The sequence below is a fragment of the Macaca mulatta genome, chromosome 6 (genome assembly GCF_049350105.2).
Source record: "Macaca mulatta isolate MMU2019108-1 chromosome 6, T2T-MMU8v2.0, whole genome shotgun sequence".
Taxonomy (NCBI): Eukaryota; Metazoa; Chordata; class Mammalia; order Primates; family Cercopithecidae; genus Macaca; species Macaca mulatta.
The window spans coordinates 28,263,221-28,281,656 of record NC_133411.1 but is presented as its reverse complement, the minus strand read 5'-3'; the positions used below and the strand labels follow the sequence as shown (position 1 = coordinate 28,281,656).

Genomic DNA, 18,436 nt, shown 5'->3' with positions numbered 1-18,436 from the left:
CAGGTATTCACTCTAATAAAACAAAAGAATTTATCAAATTAGACAAGAGTCCTGTGAAATCATAAAGCTCTAATACAAAACATGAGTGGATATGTTTCTTGTTATATTTTTCAGGACCTTAGTTGCATGGGAAGTACTAGATTGGTTTGTATAGGACAACCAGTGGGTTAATTTAGACACATATCATGCTTTTTGTTTTGTTTTGTTTTGTTTTTTAATGGATTTATATGTGAGATTAAGGTGCACGTAAAATTATACTCATCAACTTCCTATTGATTATTATTTTAAAGTATTTCTGTTTTTTAGTATCTTTTGAAAAATATTATTGTTTCTCTTGTGTACATATCATTTTACCAGATATGTTGAAACTTTACAATACAAAAGTTTCACTTGTCCTTCCTCAGAAAGATTTCACATACTTAGAAAAGTAAAAGGTATAATAAAGATAATGGAAATATTTGAATATGAGAAACTTTAAGAATAATTGTTTTAAATGTGAATACTCAAAATATTTCAAAGAAATACCCCATTTTTGTGGGAAAAAAGCAAATATTTCCCTATCAGAGACTATTGATATTTAATCTCCCATAACCTGTATTTTCTCCTACATTATTTTCTGATACTTAATGAACTATTATATTTTACTCTGTGTATTGCTGTTTGTCACCTGTGTACATAATTCAAATGTATTTTGTCTCGTTTGAAATAGTAATACATCTAGGTTCTATTAATATTTGTTGAGTAACAATATCAGAACTGAAATAAACACACACACACACACATATATATATACACACACATACATATATGTATTTTTTTAAATCCTTCACTGGTTCCATCACTAATAATAAAATATACAATATATAAGTTTATGCATGAAAGATGCTTTGTAGTTTATATTGTACAAAATCTCTTTCTGTAAGACAATCTATATTTCATTTACGTAAGCTTTAAAGTGTAAGCAGTACAACTTCGGATTAATGTAGGTTGCAAATACAAGGATTTGAGCCATTGTCAGTTGCATTCGCTACATGGCTAGAATTCCCACGAAATGAGACAAATAATATAGTAGCAGGCAGATGTATGGCTAAGGCTGCAGCTTTTGGAACTAAAAAATAAAGATTTAAGAATACAGATAAATTTTAATCTTATTTGTAGAGGACAATTGTTATTCTTCATTACTAATACTAACATTATATTACTTGCTTCCACTTTGGTTCACCTATAACTTTGTATGTACTTCCATTACTTAAATATAAATGTATAATATATTATATATAATATGCATTTGCAGAAAATACTAGACTTGGTTTAATTGCCTATTTTAATAAATAAATAAACATGAGCCCAAAATAATTAAACTGACTTGGTCAACTTACTACTAGCCTAATTTTAAAAAGAAAAAGAAAAGTTAATAGATGCAGAGTGTATTAGTCCATTTTCATGCTGCTGATAAAGTCATATCCGAGACTGGGAAGAAAAAGAGATTTAATGGAATTACAGTTCCACATGGCTGGGGAGGCCTCACAATTGTGGCAGAAGGCAAGGAGGAGCAAATTATGTCTTACATGGACAGCAGCAGGCAAAGAAAGAGAGCTTGTGCGTGGAAACTCCTGTTTTTAAAACCATCAGATGTCTTGAGACTCATTCACTATCCAGAGAAAGATGCAGAAAAGACCCGCCCCCATAATTCAGTCTCCTCCAATCGGGTTCCTCCCATGACACATGGGAATTGTGGGAGTTACAATTCAAGATGATATTTGGGTGAGAACATAGTCAAACCGTATCACAGAGATAGCTGGACAATTTTAATGCCTTACTATTTTTCTCTGTTAAATAGTGATGTTTATTATTCAAAATCTAGTCTGGAAATCTTTTAATTTATTACATTGTGAGTAACTCCTCTAAATTAGTATCTTTGTTATTTATTACTTTAAATCAAATGCCCTTCTCATTCAAATTAAATCTAAATAAGAATATAAGGGGATAAACCCCTTGCATTTTAATACATACATATCTATATATAACTGTATATATATATATAAAAAACTATATATAACCACATATATCACTATATATAACCATATAAATATGTCTAAATAAAAAGTAGATGTATTTTACCTCCTAAACTTGTGTTGATCTTTTATTGTAACTCTCCTATCTTATTTAAAGGAGAATAAAAGACTAATTATAATTATTACGGGTGTGATTTCTTTTACTGCTATGTATCCAAATAAACCAATTTACATAGGAAAGCTAACAAGTATATTTAGGAACTCTGCCATGCCTTGTGTATCCCATATATTAACAGTTAAATCTGATGCATAATCAAAGAATTAAGAATACATCTATAAATAAAATAATACACAATGATTTAATTCTCAAATTATTTTCAGATAGTACAAGATATTTTCATTTAAATCAAAGAGTTAAAGACTACAAGTATTAGCTTTGTTAAGAAATAGAGTCTTATGGAATAAGATAAGTTTTATTTATTATTGACCTACCCTTCTTTACAATGCTATTTTCTGGCCGGGCGCGGTGGCTCAAGCCTGTAATTCCAGCACTTTGGGAGGCCGAGACGGGCGGATCACGAGGTCAGGAGATCGAGACCATCCTGGCTAACACGGTGAAACCCCGTCTCTACTAAAAATACAAAAAAAAAAAAAAAAAATAGCCGGGCGACGTGGCGGGCGCCTATAGTCCCAGCTACTTGGGAGGCTGAGGCAGGAGAATGGCGTAAACCCAGGAGGCGGAGCTTGCAGTGAGCTGAGATCCGGCCACTGCACTCCAGCCTGGGTGGCAGAGCGAGACTCCGTCTCAAAAAAAAAAAAAAAAAATACGATGCTATTTTCTGGTGATCTCCATTTATCAGTCGCTTATTTTCATTCATTTTTATTTCTTAAATTATTTGTTTCTTCCTCTTCTCTCTCAACAACTATTTCCCTTGTTGTTTCCTTCTGCTTCAATTTCTGTCACAATCATATGCCATATTTCACATTGGATTTTTAGTGCCAAATGCTCAACCCATTTTCAGTTAAATTAAAATGACTCCAATAAACTCATGAAATCTGAAATACATTAGCATTTTCTAATCAGAACACATAATTTGGAAGATATATAAAGATATATATTTAAAGATAATGGGATACATTTCGATTACAACGGTTTGTATTTTCCTTTTCTATTTCTACTTTCTGTATTTTTTTATTTCTTGTGATCATTATACTATTGATTAAATATTTTCTATCAACTTGCTTCATGTGCATGCTTTCGTCTTCACCTAGGCAAATTCTTGTTGTGTAAATTTGGTGATTTGGGATGCATCCTTTCTCAATGACTGGAAATTTCCCTTACTTTCACTCTCAAAAACCTATCTAGTCCTTCTCCTAACACCTTGACCCCCAACCAGGAATCGTTTTGTAATTTTTTTACAGACAACAAAAATAACTCAGGCAATGAATTCTTCATGTCCCAGAGGTTCACTGCGTGTGGATTCAATAATGTATCCAATTATATTTGTAACACCAGAGAGAGGCCATTTGGTAAAGCATTTATAAGGAAATTTCTTGACCAAATATATCTAGAACGGACTTAGACCTAGTCCAACACTATCACACACTGGGTTTGTGGTCTTTAGCAACTTCTATGTGCCCAAGGCCCACATCCCAAATGTATCATGAAGATAAAGTAATAAAAATCAATCAGGTGCTGAGAACTATGCCTAGTCTACATTAAGCATTCTGTGAAAGTTAGTTCTTATGATTTTGCACTAGATTCTCTGCTGGGTTTTAAATATAAAACGTTGAACAAATTAGATACGGACTCTGCCCTTAAAGAGTTTGCATTTCACAGGAAAATAAACTTGTATGTAACAAAGCATGATTTGAATTCATGGACATCTAATTAATGGACCCCTTATAATTCCACGACACTGTCTGAAAACATCACCCCCACTTCTCTTATTAGTGGCCCCCACAGCACAAACATTTATGTCAGGGGCACTGTTTACCTCTGGTCCTCAAGTTAATGGCTGTCATTGCCCTATGGCAGAAGCAAACAGTTGACTCTATCCAAACCAGATTCATAGAGAGGTGTGAAGAATAAACTCCTTTTTCGCTTTCTGTAACTTTCATTACCTTATTCTCACATTGAGCCAAGTCAAAATATTCCAGTCTGTTTTCTACAGTGCTCAAAAGGTAGGCCTTAGGCTACCTATGTTTTGGGGTCACGGGGTCAATTACATTTGCGATTTCAAATATTTCAAACACTAGATTCAAAACATTTTCATATTTGCATATAAGGCACAAATATATAGAGGGATTTTTTCTTTTGTATATGAAGTTTATTTTGTATAGTGTAATAAACTGAATTGATTTAACTTCCTCTAATACGTATAAATATATACGTAAGACCAACTGGCATAGCTTGGTCACATTGTGTAATCTAAACTTGTCTTATCTTTAAATAATAATAATACTAATATTGATGAATTTTTCTTCCATATCCAGAGGAATGCTTTTGGTTCCCCAAAATCTTTAGCCACCAAGTTATTTATTTATCGGCTTTTAACATTTCTTCACGATTTACAAAATGTCTTTGGAATTTTTCCTAAAGATTATTAATTATATAGTTAAGTAAATAATGAATTAAGAATTACAGTAAACTTCTTTGATTCCTTAAGATAGTTTCTATTTAAGATATATGCAAAACTCTTATAAAAATGTGAATTGCAAAAATAATGATCTCAAAATCATGTTCATCTCTTTTATATGAGATGCAATATATAAATTTGTCATTCAAATTTCACTATATTTTACTTAGTATATTTTTATCTTTAATATGAAAATAAAATATTTATTTTAAATAACTAAAGAACAAATAAAATTTATACATATTTTGGAAAATTTAGAGGGATGTAAATTTCCATGTGTATTCTCTTTTATTTTTTCTTTATAAACAAACATTTATAAAATTAACATAAAACATATAAACCATTTTCTATTTAATTTTATTACTAAATACTTTTAACTGTGTAAAGAGTCATTACACTTCTGAAAAAACTATAACTGTGTATTCCCTATAATCCAACACATTGTCTCTCAGTTTGCTAAAAAACAACATATCAATGATATTTTATCAGTGACTACCAGTGTTTAAAAGCATTCTTAAGTATTACCAGAGCTCTGACAGGTGGAACAAGTATTTTACATGTGTGCTTTCAGCTTTTTGGCCACATCATAGAATTTATTTCTGTTGTTTATATTAACTTATTTATCTTTGTCATGCATCTTGGCGTAACTTCAAAGATCATCTATCCATTAACAGAGCTAATAATCAAAACTAAAATTCCACAAAAATATTATTTGAAAGAGTCAAATAAATATAGAAGATTGTTTTTACCTGTACCCATTAAGAAAGCTTACAGTAATGCTCACGTTAAAAGAAAAATAAAAGGGGTAATTCAAGAAACGTCCTAAAATTGATGAACGAACTACTTGTACTTTCAGCATATTGGTAATGCTTAATAATTCATATTTCAATAACCTCCAATTGTGAAAACCACATTTATTCTAATATATATCATATAGGGTTATATAAAAAGGACATTACATGCAAATTTTTTAAAAAAAACACTGTTGAATTTCTGCACATCATAAAGTGATTTGTGTGGGGGGAATAAAATCACTTTATCATTTTTGCTTTCATCTAATAAACACATGGGTGGATAATTTTTTAATGATAAAAGCTTACAACTGGGATGGATTAAGTAAATATGTAATGTTTCCATTCACTCACAGGACACATCAATTCCATTACAGTTGAGAAAACAGGGGCCTCAAGAGAATGAGCTCAAGTTGTCTTCGTTATGCTAATTAATTCTGATAAAACATTAAAAAGTCTTGCTCAATTCATGTGTTAACATTCAAATATATTGACAGGAAATGAGCTGTCAATATTGATCTTAATTACTATATATTAATTTTTGGAATCGGCATACACATATACACACAACATTTGAGAAACATCCACCGTAATTCAATTAGACAAGTTACTGAGTGTGTAATGTATGTGGGCTATTAAATTAGGTGGTAGAGCCAATATGGAACCTTCCTGTTTTCAAAAACTTTAAAATGTGTGTAAGAGTCAGACTCAAACTTTTAGAAATTATGTAAAATATACTGAAAAATGTCCTACAATGTAGCTTTGTCCAAGGGCACACCTAGTAGGCTTCAGTTAAGGGTGATGTTAGAAGCATGCTTTGAATCTTTATAGAAATTCAGGAAAAAATAATTTGAAAAATTCATCAGTATATTTTATTATGTTGATCCCTGCTTTTAAAGCACTTCTATGTTTTGAAAGACTTGAAACAAAATTTAACATAATTTAAATTTAATGATATGAAATTAGATAGTAAGCTTAAATTGCAGTATCGATTGTGACACAGAATTACACACCATACAGCTTCTTTTGGAGAATAATGATTTACAAATGTGCATCAAATAACCAGTATTATGCAGCATATCAATAAGGGTAATCATAAGCAACCGTAGTATATATATTTAAAAGAGAGGCATAGTCCCTTCATAATTAGATATATCTTGGGAACAAAAAATATCTTGCAAGTCAATTTTACAGCATTTTGGTTTGTTTCTTCATAGAAATTGTCTCTTTATTTTTTATTTTATTTACCATTCACAGTCAAATATATCAGAGTAAAAAGCAGTAGCAGGTTAAAAAATGTTGGATTCGTCTTTTAAATACATGTTTCCAGTTAGCAGCAAATGTATTAAATTACAAATTTCATGTGTGTTATATTCATTTTAAGAATGTTTGCCCTAAAACATTTCCAATCAATTAAAAATGCAATGTATTAACTAATCTCATTATATTCACCTTACTGATAAATATATTTTGATACTTTTCTTAGACAAAAAAATAAGAAATACTCAAGTTTATAGAAAATGAGAAAGAAAAGTAACTTTTTGGGGATGTATCTAAATAAATTTCTTCAAACATACCACATTGTCTAATACAAAACACTGACAGCAACATATTTTTAAGAAAGATTATTTCAAATTTGGAAGTATGTAAATGTGTCTGTTTGGGGATGGGGTTTCATGTAGGTACATCTGTTATACAAGTAACCGCAACAGATGCAGATGACGCCAACTATGGAAATAGTGCCAAAGTGGTCTATAGCATATTGCAAGGACAGCCATATTTTTCAGTGGACCCAGAATCAGGTACAACATTTAAACTTGGTCGACTTCTTATTGTACAATACGTTAAGATGCATAATTAATTTAGAGATTCTAAAAATATTTTTAAATCATTATTCATTCAGTTTCATGTTTCTATTTGTTTCCTCTCATTATTGAATGTGAAAAAATGCAAACTTTCTATTATTTTAATAACTTATTTGAACCCTTAGCTCTTTAAACTATTATTCATTGGGTTTAAATCTGAAACACTAAATACAAAATTTCACAGAGATTCAGCACATTATGTGGCATAGAGAATACTTACACCTTGGATGTGACAATTATCAAAATTAGACAACTGTATTTGTCTAAAGATTTTTGACTGAAGTTAATTTTTGTAATCAAAAAAATAAATACATTGATTTAGCAAAACCCATTTCATGAACAATAGCCCATGGCAAAATCCTTCCTGTTCTGTGAATTATGTTAAAGTAGTTATGGATTGAAAGACATATTTAAATACATTGACATTTTATGTTTGTTATAATCAACTTCTGTAAAATGAATCTTGTCTAGCTTAATTTAAAAACTAAACTTTTGTCTGCTTTTTCCAAAAGGCATAATAAAAACTGCATTACCAGACATGAGCAGAGAAAATAGAGAGCAGTACCAGGTTGTTATACAGGCCAAAGACATGGGTGGCCAGATGGGAGGCCTTTCTGGAACCACCACAGTGAACATCACACTGACAGATGTCAACAACAACCCTCCTCGATTTCCTCAGAGTAAGGAATGTTTCAGTGATCTCATGTCCGAAAACTTCTCAAACACACTAGTAGCCGAGTTTAATATTCATGCTTCATGCTAGTAGTTTTGCTATTGGTTGATGCGTAAAGGAAAAACCACAATCCATTCCTCTACAAAAAGAAAAAAAAATCACAATTTCCCACAAATAGAGAGTGATGGTGATTATTTTCATCATTTTTGGGGGTATGTAGTGTGAGAGAACAAAGGATTAAGCTTCTCTGGCAAGTTTTTGTTGTTGTTGTTGTTGTTTTGTTTTTTGTTTTTTTTTTTGAGACAGAGTCTCACTCTGTCGCCCAGGCTGGAGTGCAGTGGTGTGATCTCGGCTCACTGCAACCTCTGACTCCTGGGTTCAAGCAATTCTCCTGCCTCAGCCTCTTGAGTAGCTGGGATTACCAGTGAGCGCCACCACACCTGGCTAATTTTTGTATTTTTAGTAGAGACGGAGTTTCACCATGTTGGCCAGGCTGGTCTGGAATGCCTGACCTTGTGATCCGCCCGCCTCAGCCTCCCAAAGTGCTGTGATTACAGGCTTGAGCCACCGTGCTCGGCCTCTCTGGCAACTTTTTAATTAACTTTTCTAATTTTGAAGCATTATAAAGTTTTCCAGACTTCCTTTCTCAACATTCACTAAGATTGTCTTAACATTTTCCTTTGGATCCTCCTCCTGATTAGGAGTGTGGACTCTCTTGTCTGGCTATCTGGATTCAAATCCTGCGTCTCTCACTTGTCTTACCTCAGCTACCCTGTTGGCATGTAAAACTGAAAATCTCTTAACTAATTGATTGTGAAACACAGACTTTTTGATATTGTAAAAATATCAGCGCAGATTGGCTTATTTAGCATTACTTTTATATTTTCCTAGTGGCCCACAGAGTTATGGTTTACCACATTTGTGAGGGCATTTTAGACATATTCAAGTTTGGTAGTATCTCTGCTACCAAGTTATGAAGATTACATCAGTTAACACTCTTTCAGTTGTCACCATTTTAGGATGGACATTAAACCATGGATGCTTTTCATTTCATGACGTCCTGTGGAAAAAGATTTCCATTCTCCACTGAAATTTGTTATTTTGCAGAGAATAAATATATAAAGAGTCCTATTTTGAAATATTCAATTAAAAGCTGAAACTTAAATTCATATCACTAATCTCAAAACAGTAAAACAGTTTTCCAGGCCAATTATATTGAAAATGTTTTATCGAGCTTTGATTGGTGGACATATTCATATGATATATGTAAAACTATAAAGTTTGCTGAGAACATAAATAATAAGCCTAAATAACATAAACCTAAACTTTGCATTCATATTCCTTTATAAAGAGTGACACTCGATGCATTTTTAATTTGACATTCTGTAATTCTGCTATCTATAATAATGTTAACAAAACTCTGGAACTACAATAGTTAAGGACTACACCCAGAGCTAAATTTATGTCATCCCTAAAACAAACCTATGAGTGAATTACTATCATTATCATCCTTGTTTCTTAGATGCAGACATCAAAGTTTAGAGAATTTAACTAACTGGCCAGGTGGTCAGAATTCAGACCCAGGCAATTGGATTTATATACTCATATTCTTAATCACCAAATCAATTGTAAAGAATACAGACTTTGAAGTCAGAAAGAATTAGTTTTTGCATTCTCCCTTTCCCAAGTCTGCAGGATAATTTCCTTAAGGCCTGCCCCTGAAGATGATACAGCTAAATTGGTCCTTTGAGAACTAGTGTGAGGATTAAATAAATTAGCATATAAGCCCTTTGACCTTGTATAGACTGCAGCACATTGTAAATGTTTAAAAATATTTCTGACCTTCATTAACATTAAAGTTTTTTTTTGTTTTGTTTTGTTTTGTTTTGTTTTGTTTTCTATTGTGTCTTGAATAGGTAGCCAGAAACTAAAATGCTTTTAGGGACACCAGAATATAATATAATATTTGCGTGAACCTACAAAAAGTAGAAAAATCCATGCCCCACTAAAATATATTAAAACTAAAACAAACAGGCAAAAAAAAAAAAAAAAGGAAATATTGGTCTGTATGGCATTATTTTTTATTCCTGAATAAAATAATAAATGGATTTTTAAAATGTAACTGAATATATGTAAAAAAGTGTGATGACTGTTTTGAAAGCCCCAGATGAGCAGTAAATAATTGTTTTTCGTGTTCTTATAAGTCAAAACTACTGGATTCTTATATCAGGCCTACCATCTATAGTCTAAATAACCTTGGGACATTCTGTAATTTTTTTTCTGGGACTTACACTTCTCATTTACAAAATGAGAGTGTTGTGTTTTAAAAATCATTTTTCCAAATTAATAAATATATAATTTTGACAGCTTACAATTCAATATGATAAAAACTCTCCCTATTTAAAATTAATGTATTTAAGTTAAAAATGCAGAGGAAATGAAAGAAGGTTGTTATCTAAAGATGAAATGTCAAAACAGCTCTCACTTAATTTATAGGTACGTATCAATTTAATTCCCCTGAGTCTGTACCTCTTGGAACTCATCTTGGAAGGATAAAAGCCAATGACCCTGACGTGGGGGAAAATGCAGAGATGGAGTATAGAATTGCTGAAGGAGATGGCGCAGATATGTTCGATGTCATCACTGACAAGGATACACAGGAAGGGATTATAACTGTCAAACAGGTTTCCTTTCACTGTCTTCGTTTTTTCATTGAGTGCTTTATAATTCATTTTTGCTTTTCAGTAAAGGTGGAAAAAGCCTGGGATTTATTTTCTCCCATCTTTTACATGCTGTCTATCCTTCAGATAAATGGGAATAGTTGTGATATCACTTCAAACAAGTTAAATGTCTTCATAATTGACACTTAAAACCTCAGTTGCTTATGCTTACACTAGAAAACAGTCAAATTAAAATTAGATAAACTTCAAGGTACTTGTTTGTATTTCTCCATAGAGGAAAAAATAAACATGCAGCCATCATTATTTCATGTACTTTTCAAAATATTTTCATTGTTAAGTGTGATGATCTATTTAAATAAATATAACCTGAAGATGCTCTGTGTTTTCCATTGGTTGCCATGATTTTCAATGCAGTGTGGGAGAACATTCTGAATCTTTACATCTAAAAATACAGCTCAATAGTATCATTTCGTATTGTCCTTATTTCACTTTTTATGCATATCTTACCTTCAACAAGCTCTCCAATAATTGAAATAGAAATAAGTTTTATTCTATACTTCTATTTTATATTTTTCTTCTGATTGTTACTATATAACTTTAATAATGATAACACATATTGTATAAATCCATTAGATAATACTTCATTTACATGTCACCAAAAAAAATGAAGCATATTACTGAGAATCAAAATCAATGTGTATGCCATTATATTAAGTTAACCCTCTGTGAAGTGTATGGCAAAACACATATTTATAAATTTATTGCGTATACCTATGAAGCAACCATTGAGAAAGTCATTTAAACAGAATTGTTCGTATAATCGCTGGCTATTAAACTTTGAAATCGTCTTCCGTTGTCATATCTTCTGAATTACGCTAATTTCTTTTATTTTATTTAACTTCAGAATTTAGATTTTGAAAATCAAATGCTCTACACTTTAAGAGTGGATGCAAGTAACACTCACCCTGATCCACGATTCTTGCACCTGGGACCTTTCAAAGACACAGCTGTGGTCAAAATATCTGTGGAAGATATAGATGAACCTCCTGTGTTCAGTAAAGTCTCTTACTTGATAGAAGTAGATGAAGATGTAAAGGAGGGCAGTATCATTGGACAGGTTACAGCGTACGACCCAGATGCCAGGAACAATTTAATAAAGTAAGTACTTTGAAAACATTTATTATGTTTTTAGAAATATAATAATCTCACTATTTACAAACTGTGTGAAAAAATGGTTGCACAATGTATAATCAAGCACAGTAATAACACTGAACACTTCCAGACCACAGATTCTTAGCTTGGCTCTCTTTTAAATGCTCTGGGTACAAGGTAGATAGTATTGTAAACGTTTTTTGGAGATGATAAAACTGAGGCTCCAAGTACTTAAGTAACTTGCCCATTGTTTATTAGCAAAGCTGAGTGTAAGAACCAAGCAGTTTAATGCCAGAGTCAATGATTTTAATACCTTTATCCTTACTGTAGTCCTTGTCTCATTATCCCTCTTGGTTAAATAAAAGTTGACGTAAATAATGAACTAAATAAATAAATTAGAAAAAAAGTTTTCCTATAAATTATGATTTTCTTTTGAAAATTGTTACTAAGGCCTAACACATATCAAATCTTTTGAAGAATATCATGTCAATTATATTCTCATAACAGAGTATTGCTGAAGAGATAATGACATTTAAGTCAATAAGAAAGGTAAAGGTATTAATTTGTATAGTATATCTTTCCAAATTTTGAGTAGTTTTCACCATTTTAAGGGCTTTAAATATGTCAGAAACATAAATGAATCTTATATATTGTTCAAAGGGGAATTTAAATGTAGTTGGGGCATATATAGATTAGTGCATGGGATGGATAATGATAGGTGGATATGTGGAGGAACATATAGACAGCTGAAGAGATAGACAATACATTAATCTGTTAAATATGCAGCTAATAAATTATCTAAAATTCTACTTTGCTTAAAATTTAGTTTGGGAAAATAAATGGTTAAATTCATTTCATGTTGTCCTTTACACATAGCAAATTAATAATCACAATACTAAATATATAACCATTTAATTTTCATTTTAGGACTATCCAAATATGTTAATTTACAAAGCAAATTGCTGCACTAAATATATTTTAATGATGATTTAATTTGTTGGTGAGATTAAGAACATGTTAACCTTTGTAATTAAGAAACACTCCATAAAATCCAATGTGTAGTTAATGCCTAGAGCTTACATTAGCTTAAAAATTAGGGTTAGTTTTAGGTTTATTACCGTATAATTCACTGAGCATCTGTTTTTAAAAAATAAATTATCAGTATCAAATTATGTATTTGTTATATTGTTTAACATCATTTTGAAACACACCTTCTTGTTATTATTGGGGATTATTTTAGTCTGGCAGGATTTTTACCATAATACATAAAATGCTTAGTTTAAAATGTTCATATTGCTTAAAGTAAAACTCTTGAAATAAAATGAAAAATTAATCTAGCTGTCCAATGATCAATGTATATGCACTAGCATGTTCATATCCAAAGCAATGTATATTTGTGTTTTATTGAAATGGTATATGAGTGCTTGTTGGTGTCTTTTGTTTTAGGGTTTATTAGAAAAGAGTGTAAATTATTTTTACATTTTCTGCAGTAATGAAATGGAAATAAGTATTTATCTATTTTTTTAAAGGACAAGGGGTTAGTCATATCAGTAGCTACAAATGCTCAATAAGTGTCTGTGTTTTATAGTTTTTGTCATGTTTCAAAAAAATCAACGTTGTTTGTGTCTTTATTTCTCCCTAGTGTCTGTTGCACCATATGTCTATGCTAGAAATCCTACATTCATTTTAGAAGTAATCGATTGTAACTTTTTTCAGTGCAATCACACATGGTCAGAAAACTGTAAACAATGACATTATATCAACTTAGATGATGAGCCATATTATTGCTGGACAATTGAACATTTTTGAGTCTGAATGAGACCAAATCTTCATAATAATCCACATTATCTTTTCTTCATTCATCTAGCATATTTGCTTATTAGGAGTTCAGTAAATGCTGGGCACCTTGCAAGAGGCATGATGCCCCCTCTACGTCACCAAGGCTGTTTATTTTATAAAATAGATTAGCCACTTAGTCACTTTTGCATTATGCTTATAAAAGATACTCTTCTATAGTTTTGTTTTTCTATAATGTTTTGGTCTAAATTTGGGATAATGAAAGTACTGCTTCATAGAATACAGTAGGATATATAATATGCTCTTTAATTTTCTGAAAGAGTTTGCATGGAATTAGAATGTTTTCTTAATGTTTGGTAGGATTTAATATTTGGGGCTGTAATTTTGTTTTTTATATGAGTTGTACCTATGTATTTTATTTCTCTAGTAGTTTCAGAATTATTCTGGTTATCTAATTATTCAATGAGTTTTGTTTTTAATTTTTTATCTCTCAGGGAATTTGTAAATCTCATCTAAGTTGTCAAATGTATTAACATAAAGTTGTTCAAAATATTTTCACATTATCCTTTTGATATCTGTAGTGATAAAAGCTATCTTTAATATAGTTAACTTTTCTCTGCTTTATCCTGATCAGTGTGACAAAACTTTTTTGAAATGTATTTATTTTCTCAAAAAAATGTAACTTCTGGTTTTATATTGTTTTACTTATTTTTTTCTTTTTTTAAAAAATTATACATTAAGTTATGTGATACATGTGTTTAACCGGCAGGTTTGTTACATAGATATACATGTGCTAGGGTGGGTTGCTGCACCCATCAATCCCTCCCCTAGGTCCCCCAACCCCCGACAGGCCCTGGTATGTGATGTTCCCCTCCTTGTGTCCATGTGTTCTCATTGTTCAATTCCCATTTATGAGTGAGAACATGTGGTGTTTGGTTTTCTGTTCCTGTGTTAATTTGTTGAGAATGATGGTTTCCAGCTTCATCCATGTCCCTACAAAGGACAGTAACTCATTATTTTTATGGCTGTATAGTATTTCATGTTGTATATCCAGTCTATCATTGATGGACATTTGGGTTGGTTCCAAGTCTTTGTTATTGTGAATAGTGGTACAATAAACATACATATGTATGTGTCTTTATAGTAGAATGATTTATAATCTTTTGGGTGTATACCCAGTAGTGGGATTGCTGGGTCAAATGGTATTTCTGGTTCTAGATCCTTGAGGAATTGCCACACTGTCTTCCACAATGGTTGAACTAATTTACGTTCCTACCAAAAGTGTAAAAGTATTCCTATTTCTCCACATACTATCCAGCATCTGTTGCTTCCTCACTTTTTAATGATTGCCATTCTAACTGGTGTGAGATGGTGTCTCATTGTAGTTTTGATTTGCATTTCTCTAATCACCAGTGATAATGAGCTTTTTTTCATACGTTTGTTGACCACATAAATGTCTTCTTTTGAGAAGTGTCTGTTCATATCCTTCACTCACCTTTTCATAAGATTGTTCATTTTTTTCTTGTAAATGTGTTTAAGTTTTGGTAGATTCTGGATATTTACCCTTTGTCAGATAGATAGATTGCAAAAATTTTCTCCCATTCTGTGGTTTGCCTGATCACTCTGATGGTAGTTTCTTTTCCTGTGCAGAATCTCTTTAGTTTAATTAGATCCCATTTATCAATTTTGTCTTTTGTTGTTATTGCTTTTGGTGTTTTAGTCATGAAGTCTTTGCATACGCCTATGTCCTGAATGGTATTGCCTAGGTTTTCTTCTAGGGTTTTTATGGTTTTAGTTCTTACGTTTAGGTCTTTAATCCATCTTGAGTGAATTTTTGTATAAGGTGTAAGGAAAGGATCTGGATTCAGTTTTCCGCATACGGCTAGCCAGTTTTCCCAACACCATTTATTAAATAGGGACTCCTTTCCGCCTTTCTTGTTTTTATCAGGTTTGTCAAAGATCTGATGTCTGTAGATGTGTGGCATTATTGCTGAGGGCTCTGTTCTGTTCCATTGGTCTATATATCTGTTTTGGTGTCAGTACCATGCTGTTTTGGTTACTGAAGCCTTGTAGTATAGTTTGAAGTCAGGTAGCGTGATGCCTCCAGCTTTGTTATTTTTGTTTAGGATTGTCTTTGCTATAAGGGCTCTTTTTTGGTTCCATATGAAATTTAAACTTGTTTTTTCTAATTCTGTGAGGAAGGTCAATGGTAGCTTGATGGGGATAGCATTGAATCTATCAATTACTTTGAGCAGTATGGCCATATTCACAATACTGATTCTTCCTATCCATGAGCATGGAACGTTTTTCCATTTGTTTGTGTCCTCCCTTATTTCCTTGAGCAGTGATTTGTAGTTTTCCTTGAAGAGGTCCTTCACATCCCTTGTAAGCTGTATTCCTAGGTATTTTATTCTCTTTGTAGTAATTGTGAATGGGAGTTCACTCATGATTTGGCTCTCTGTTTGTCTGTTATTGTTGTATAGGAATGCTTGTGATTTTTGCACATTGATTTTGTATCCTCAGACTTTGCTGAAATTGCTTATCAGGTTAAGAAGTTTTGAGGCTGAGATGATGGGGTTTTCTAAATATACAATCATATCATCTGCAAACAGACACAATTTGACTTCCTCTCTTCCTATTTGAATACGCTTTATTCCTTTCTCTTGGCTAATTGCCCTGGCTAGAACTTCCAATACTATGTTGAATGGATAGGAGTAGTGAGAGAGGACATCCTTGTCTTGCGCTGGTTTTCAAAGGGAATGTTTCTAGCTTTTGCCTATTCGGTATGATATTGGCTGTGGATCTGTCATAAATAGCTCTTTTTATTTTGAGATACGTTCCATCCATACCTAGTTTATTGAAAGCCTATAGCATGAAGGGGTGTTGAATTTTATTGAAGACCTTTTCTGCATCTGTTGAGAGAATTGTGTGGCTTTTGTCTTTGGTTCTGTTTATGTGATGGCTTACTTTATTGATTGGTACTTATTGAGCCAGCCTTGCATCCCAAGGATGAAGCCAACTTGATCGTGATCGATAAGCTTTTTGATGTGCTGCTGCATTGAGTTTGCCAGTATATTATTGAGGATTTTCACATCAATGTTTATCAGAGTTATTGGCCTGAACTTTTCTTTTTCTTGTTGTGTCTCTGCCATGTTTTGTTGTCAGAAAGATGCTGGCCTCATAAAATGAGTTGGGAGGATTCCCTCTTTTTCTATTGTTTGCAATAGTTTCAGAAGGAATGATACCAGCTCCTCTATGTACCTCTGGTAGAATTGGGCTGTGAATCTGCCTGGTCCTGGGCTTTTTATGGTTGGTAGGTTATTAATTACTGCATGCATTTCAGAATTTGTTATTGGTCTATTCAGGGATTCACCTTCTTCCTGGTTTAGTCTTTGGAGGGTGTATATGTCCAGGAATTTATCAATCTCTTCTAGATTTCTTAGTTTATTTGCATAGAGGTTTTTATAGTATTCTCTAATGGTAGTTTGTATTTTTGTGGGATCACTGGATATATCCCCTTCATCATTTTTTATTGTGTCTATTTGATTTTTCTCTCTTCTTTATTAGTCTGGCAAGTGGTCCATCTATTTTTTAATCTTTTCAAAAACACAGCTCTTCAATTAATTGATTTTTTGAGGGATTTTATGTCTGTATCTCCTTCAGCTCTGCTCTGATCTTAGGTATTTCTCGTTTTCTGCTAGCTTTTGAATTTGCTTTCTCTTGCTTCTCTAGTTCTTTTAATTGTGATGGTAGTGTGTCAAGTTTAGCTCTTTCCCACTTTCTCCTGTGGGCATTTAGTGCTATAATTTTCCCTCTAAATACTGCTTTAGCTGTGTTCCAGAGATTCTGTTACATGTGTCTTTGTTCTTATTGGTTTCAAATAACTTATTTATTTCTGCCTTCATTTCATTATTTACCCAGTAGTCTTTCAGGAGCAGGATATTCAGTTTCTATGTAGTTGTGTGGTTTTGAGTGCGTTTCTTAATCCTGAGTTCTAATTTGATTTCATTGTGTTGTGAGAGACTGTTATGATTTGCATTCTTTTGCATTTGCTGAGGAGTGTTTTACTTCCAATTATGCGGTCAATTTTTGAATAAGTGCAATGTGGTACTGAGAACAATCTATACTCTGTAGATTTGGAGTGGAGAATTCTGTAGATGCCTCTTAGATCTGCTTGGTGCAGAGCTGAGTTCAATTCCTGAATATCCTTGTTAAATTTCTGTCTCATTGATCTGTCTAATATTAACAGTGGTGTGTTAATGTCTCCCGCTATTATTGTATGGGAATCTAAGTCCCTTTGTAGGTCTCTAAGTACTTGCTTTATAAATCCGGGTGCTCCTGTTTGGGGTGCATATATATTTAGAATAGTTAGCTCTTCTTTTTGCATTTATCCCTTTACCATTATGTAATGCCCTTCTTTGTCTTTTTTGATCTTTGTTGGTTTAAAGTCTGTTTTATCAGAGACTAGGATTGCCACCCCTGCTATTTTTTTTTTTTTTTGCTTTCCTTTTTCTTGGTAAATATTCCTCCATCCTTTATTTTTAGCTTATGTGTGTCTTCGCATATGAGATGGGTTGCCAGAGTACATCACTCCTATGGGTCTTGACTCTTTATCCAATTTGCCAGTCTGTGTCTTTTAATTGGGGCATTTAGCCCATTTACATTTAAGGTTAGCATTCTTATGTGTGAATTTGATCCTGTCATTATGAAGCTAGCTGGTTATTTTGCCCATTAGTTGGTACAATTTCTTCATAATGCCGATGGCCTTTACAATTTGGTATGTTTTTGCAGTGGCTGGTACTGATTTTTCCTTTTGATATTTA

General features: G+C 32.4%; 1 protein-coding gene across 1 annotated transcript in view; it reads left to right on the top strand.

The window, feature by feature from the left end:
- CDH9 (cadherin 9) overlaps positions 1-18,436 on the top strand; it is a 163,664-nt gene that overhangs the window by 124,543 nt on the left and 20,685 nt on the right. Inside the window, exons 4-7 of the mRNA XM_015139773.3 lie at positions 7,128-7,247; positions 7,823-7,990; positions 10,480-10,667; positions 11,569-11,822. Of these exons, the coding sequence (XP_014995259.2) occupies positions 7,128-7,247; positions 7,823-7,990; positions 10,480-10,667; positions 11,569-11,822 (730 nt within the window). The remainder of the gene's footprint in view (positions 1-7,127; positions 7,248-7,822; positions 7,991-10,479; positions 10,668-11,568; positions 11,823-18,436) is intronic.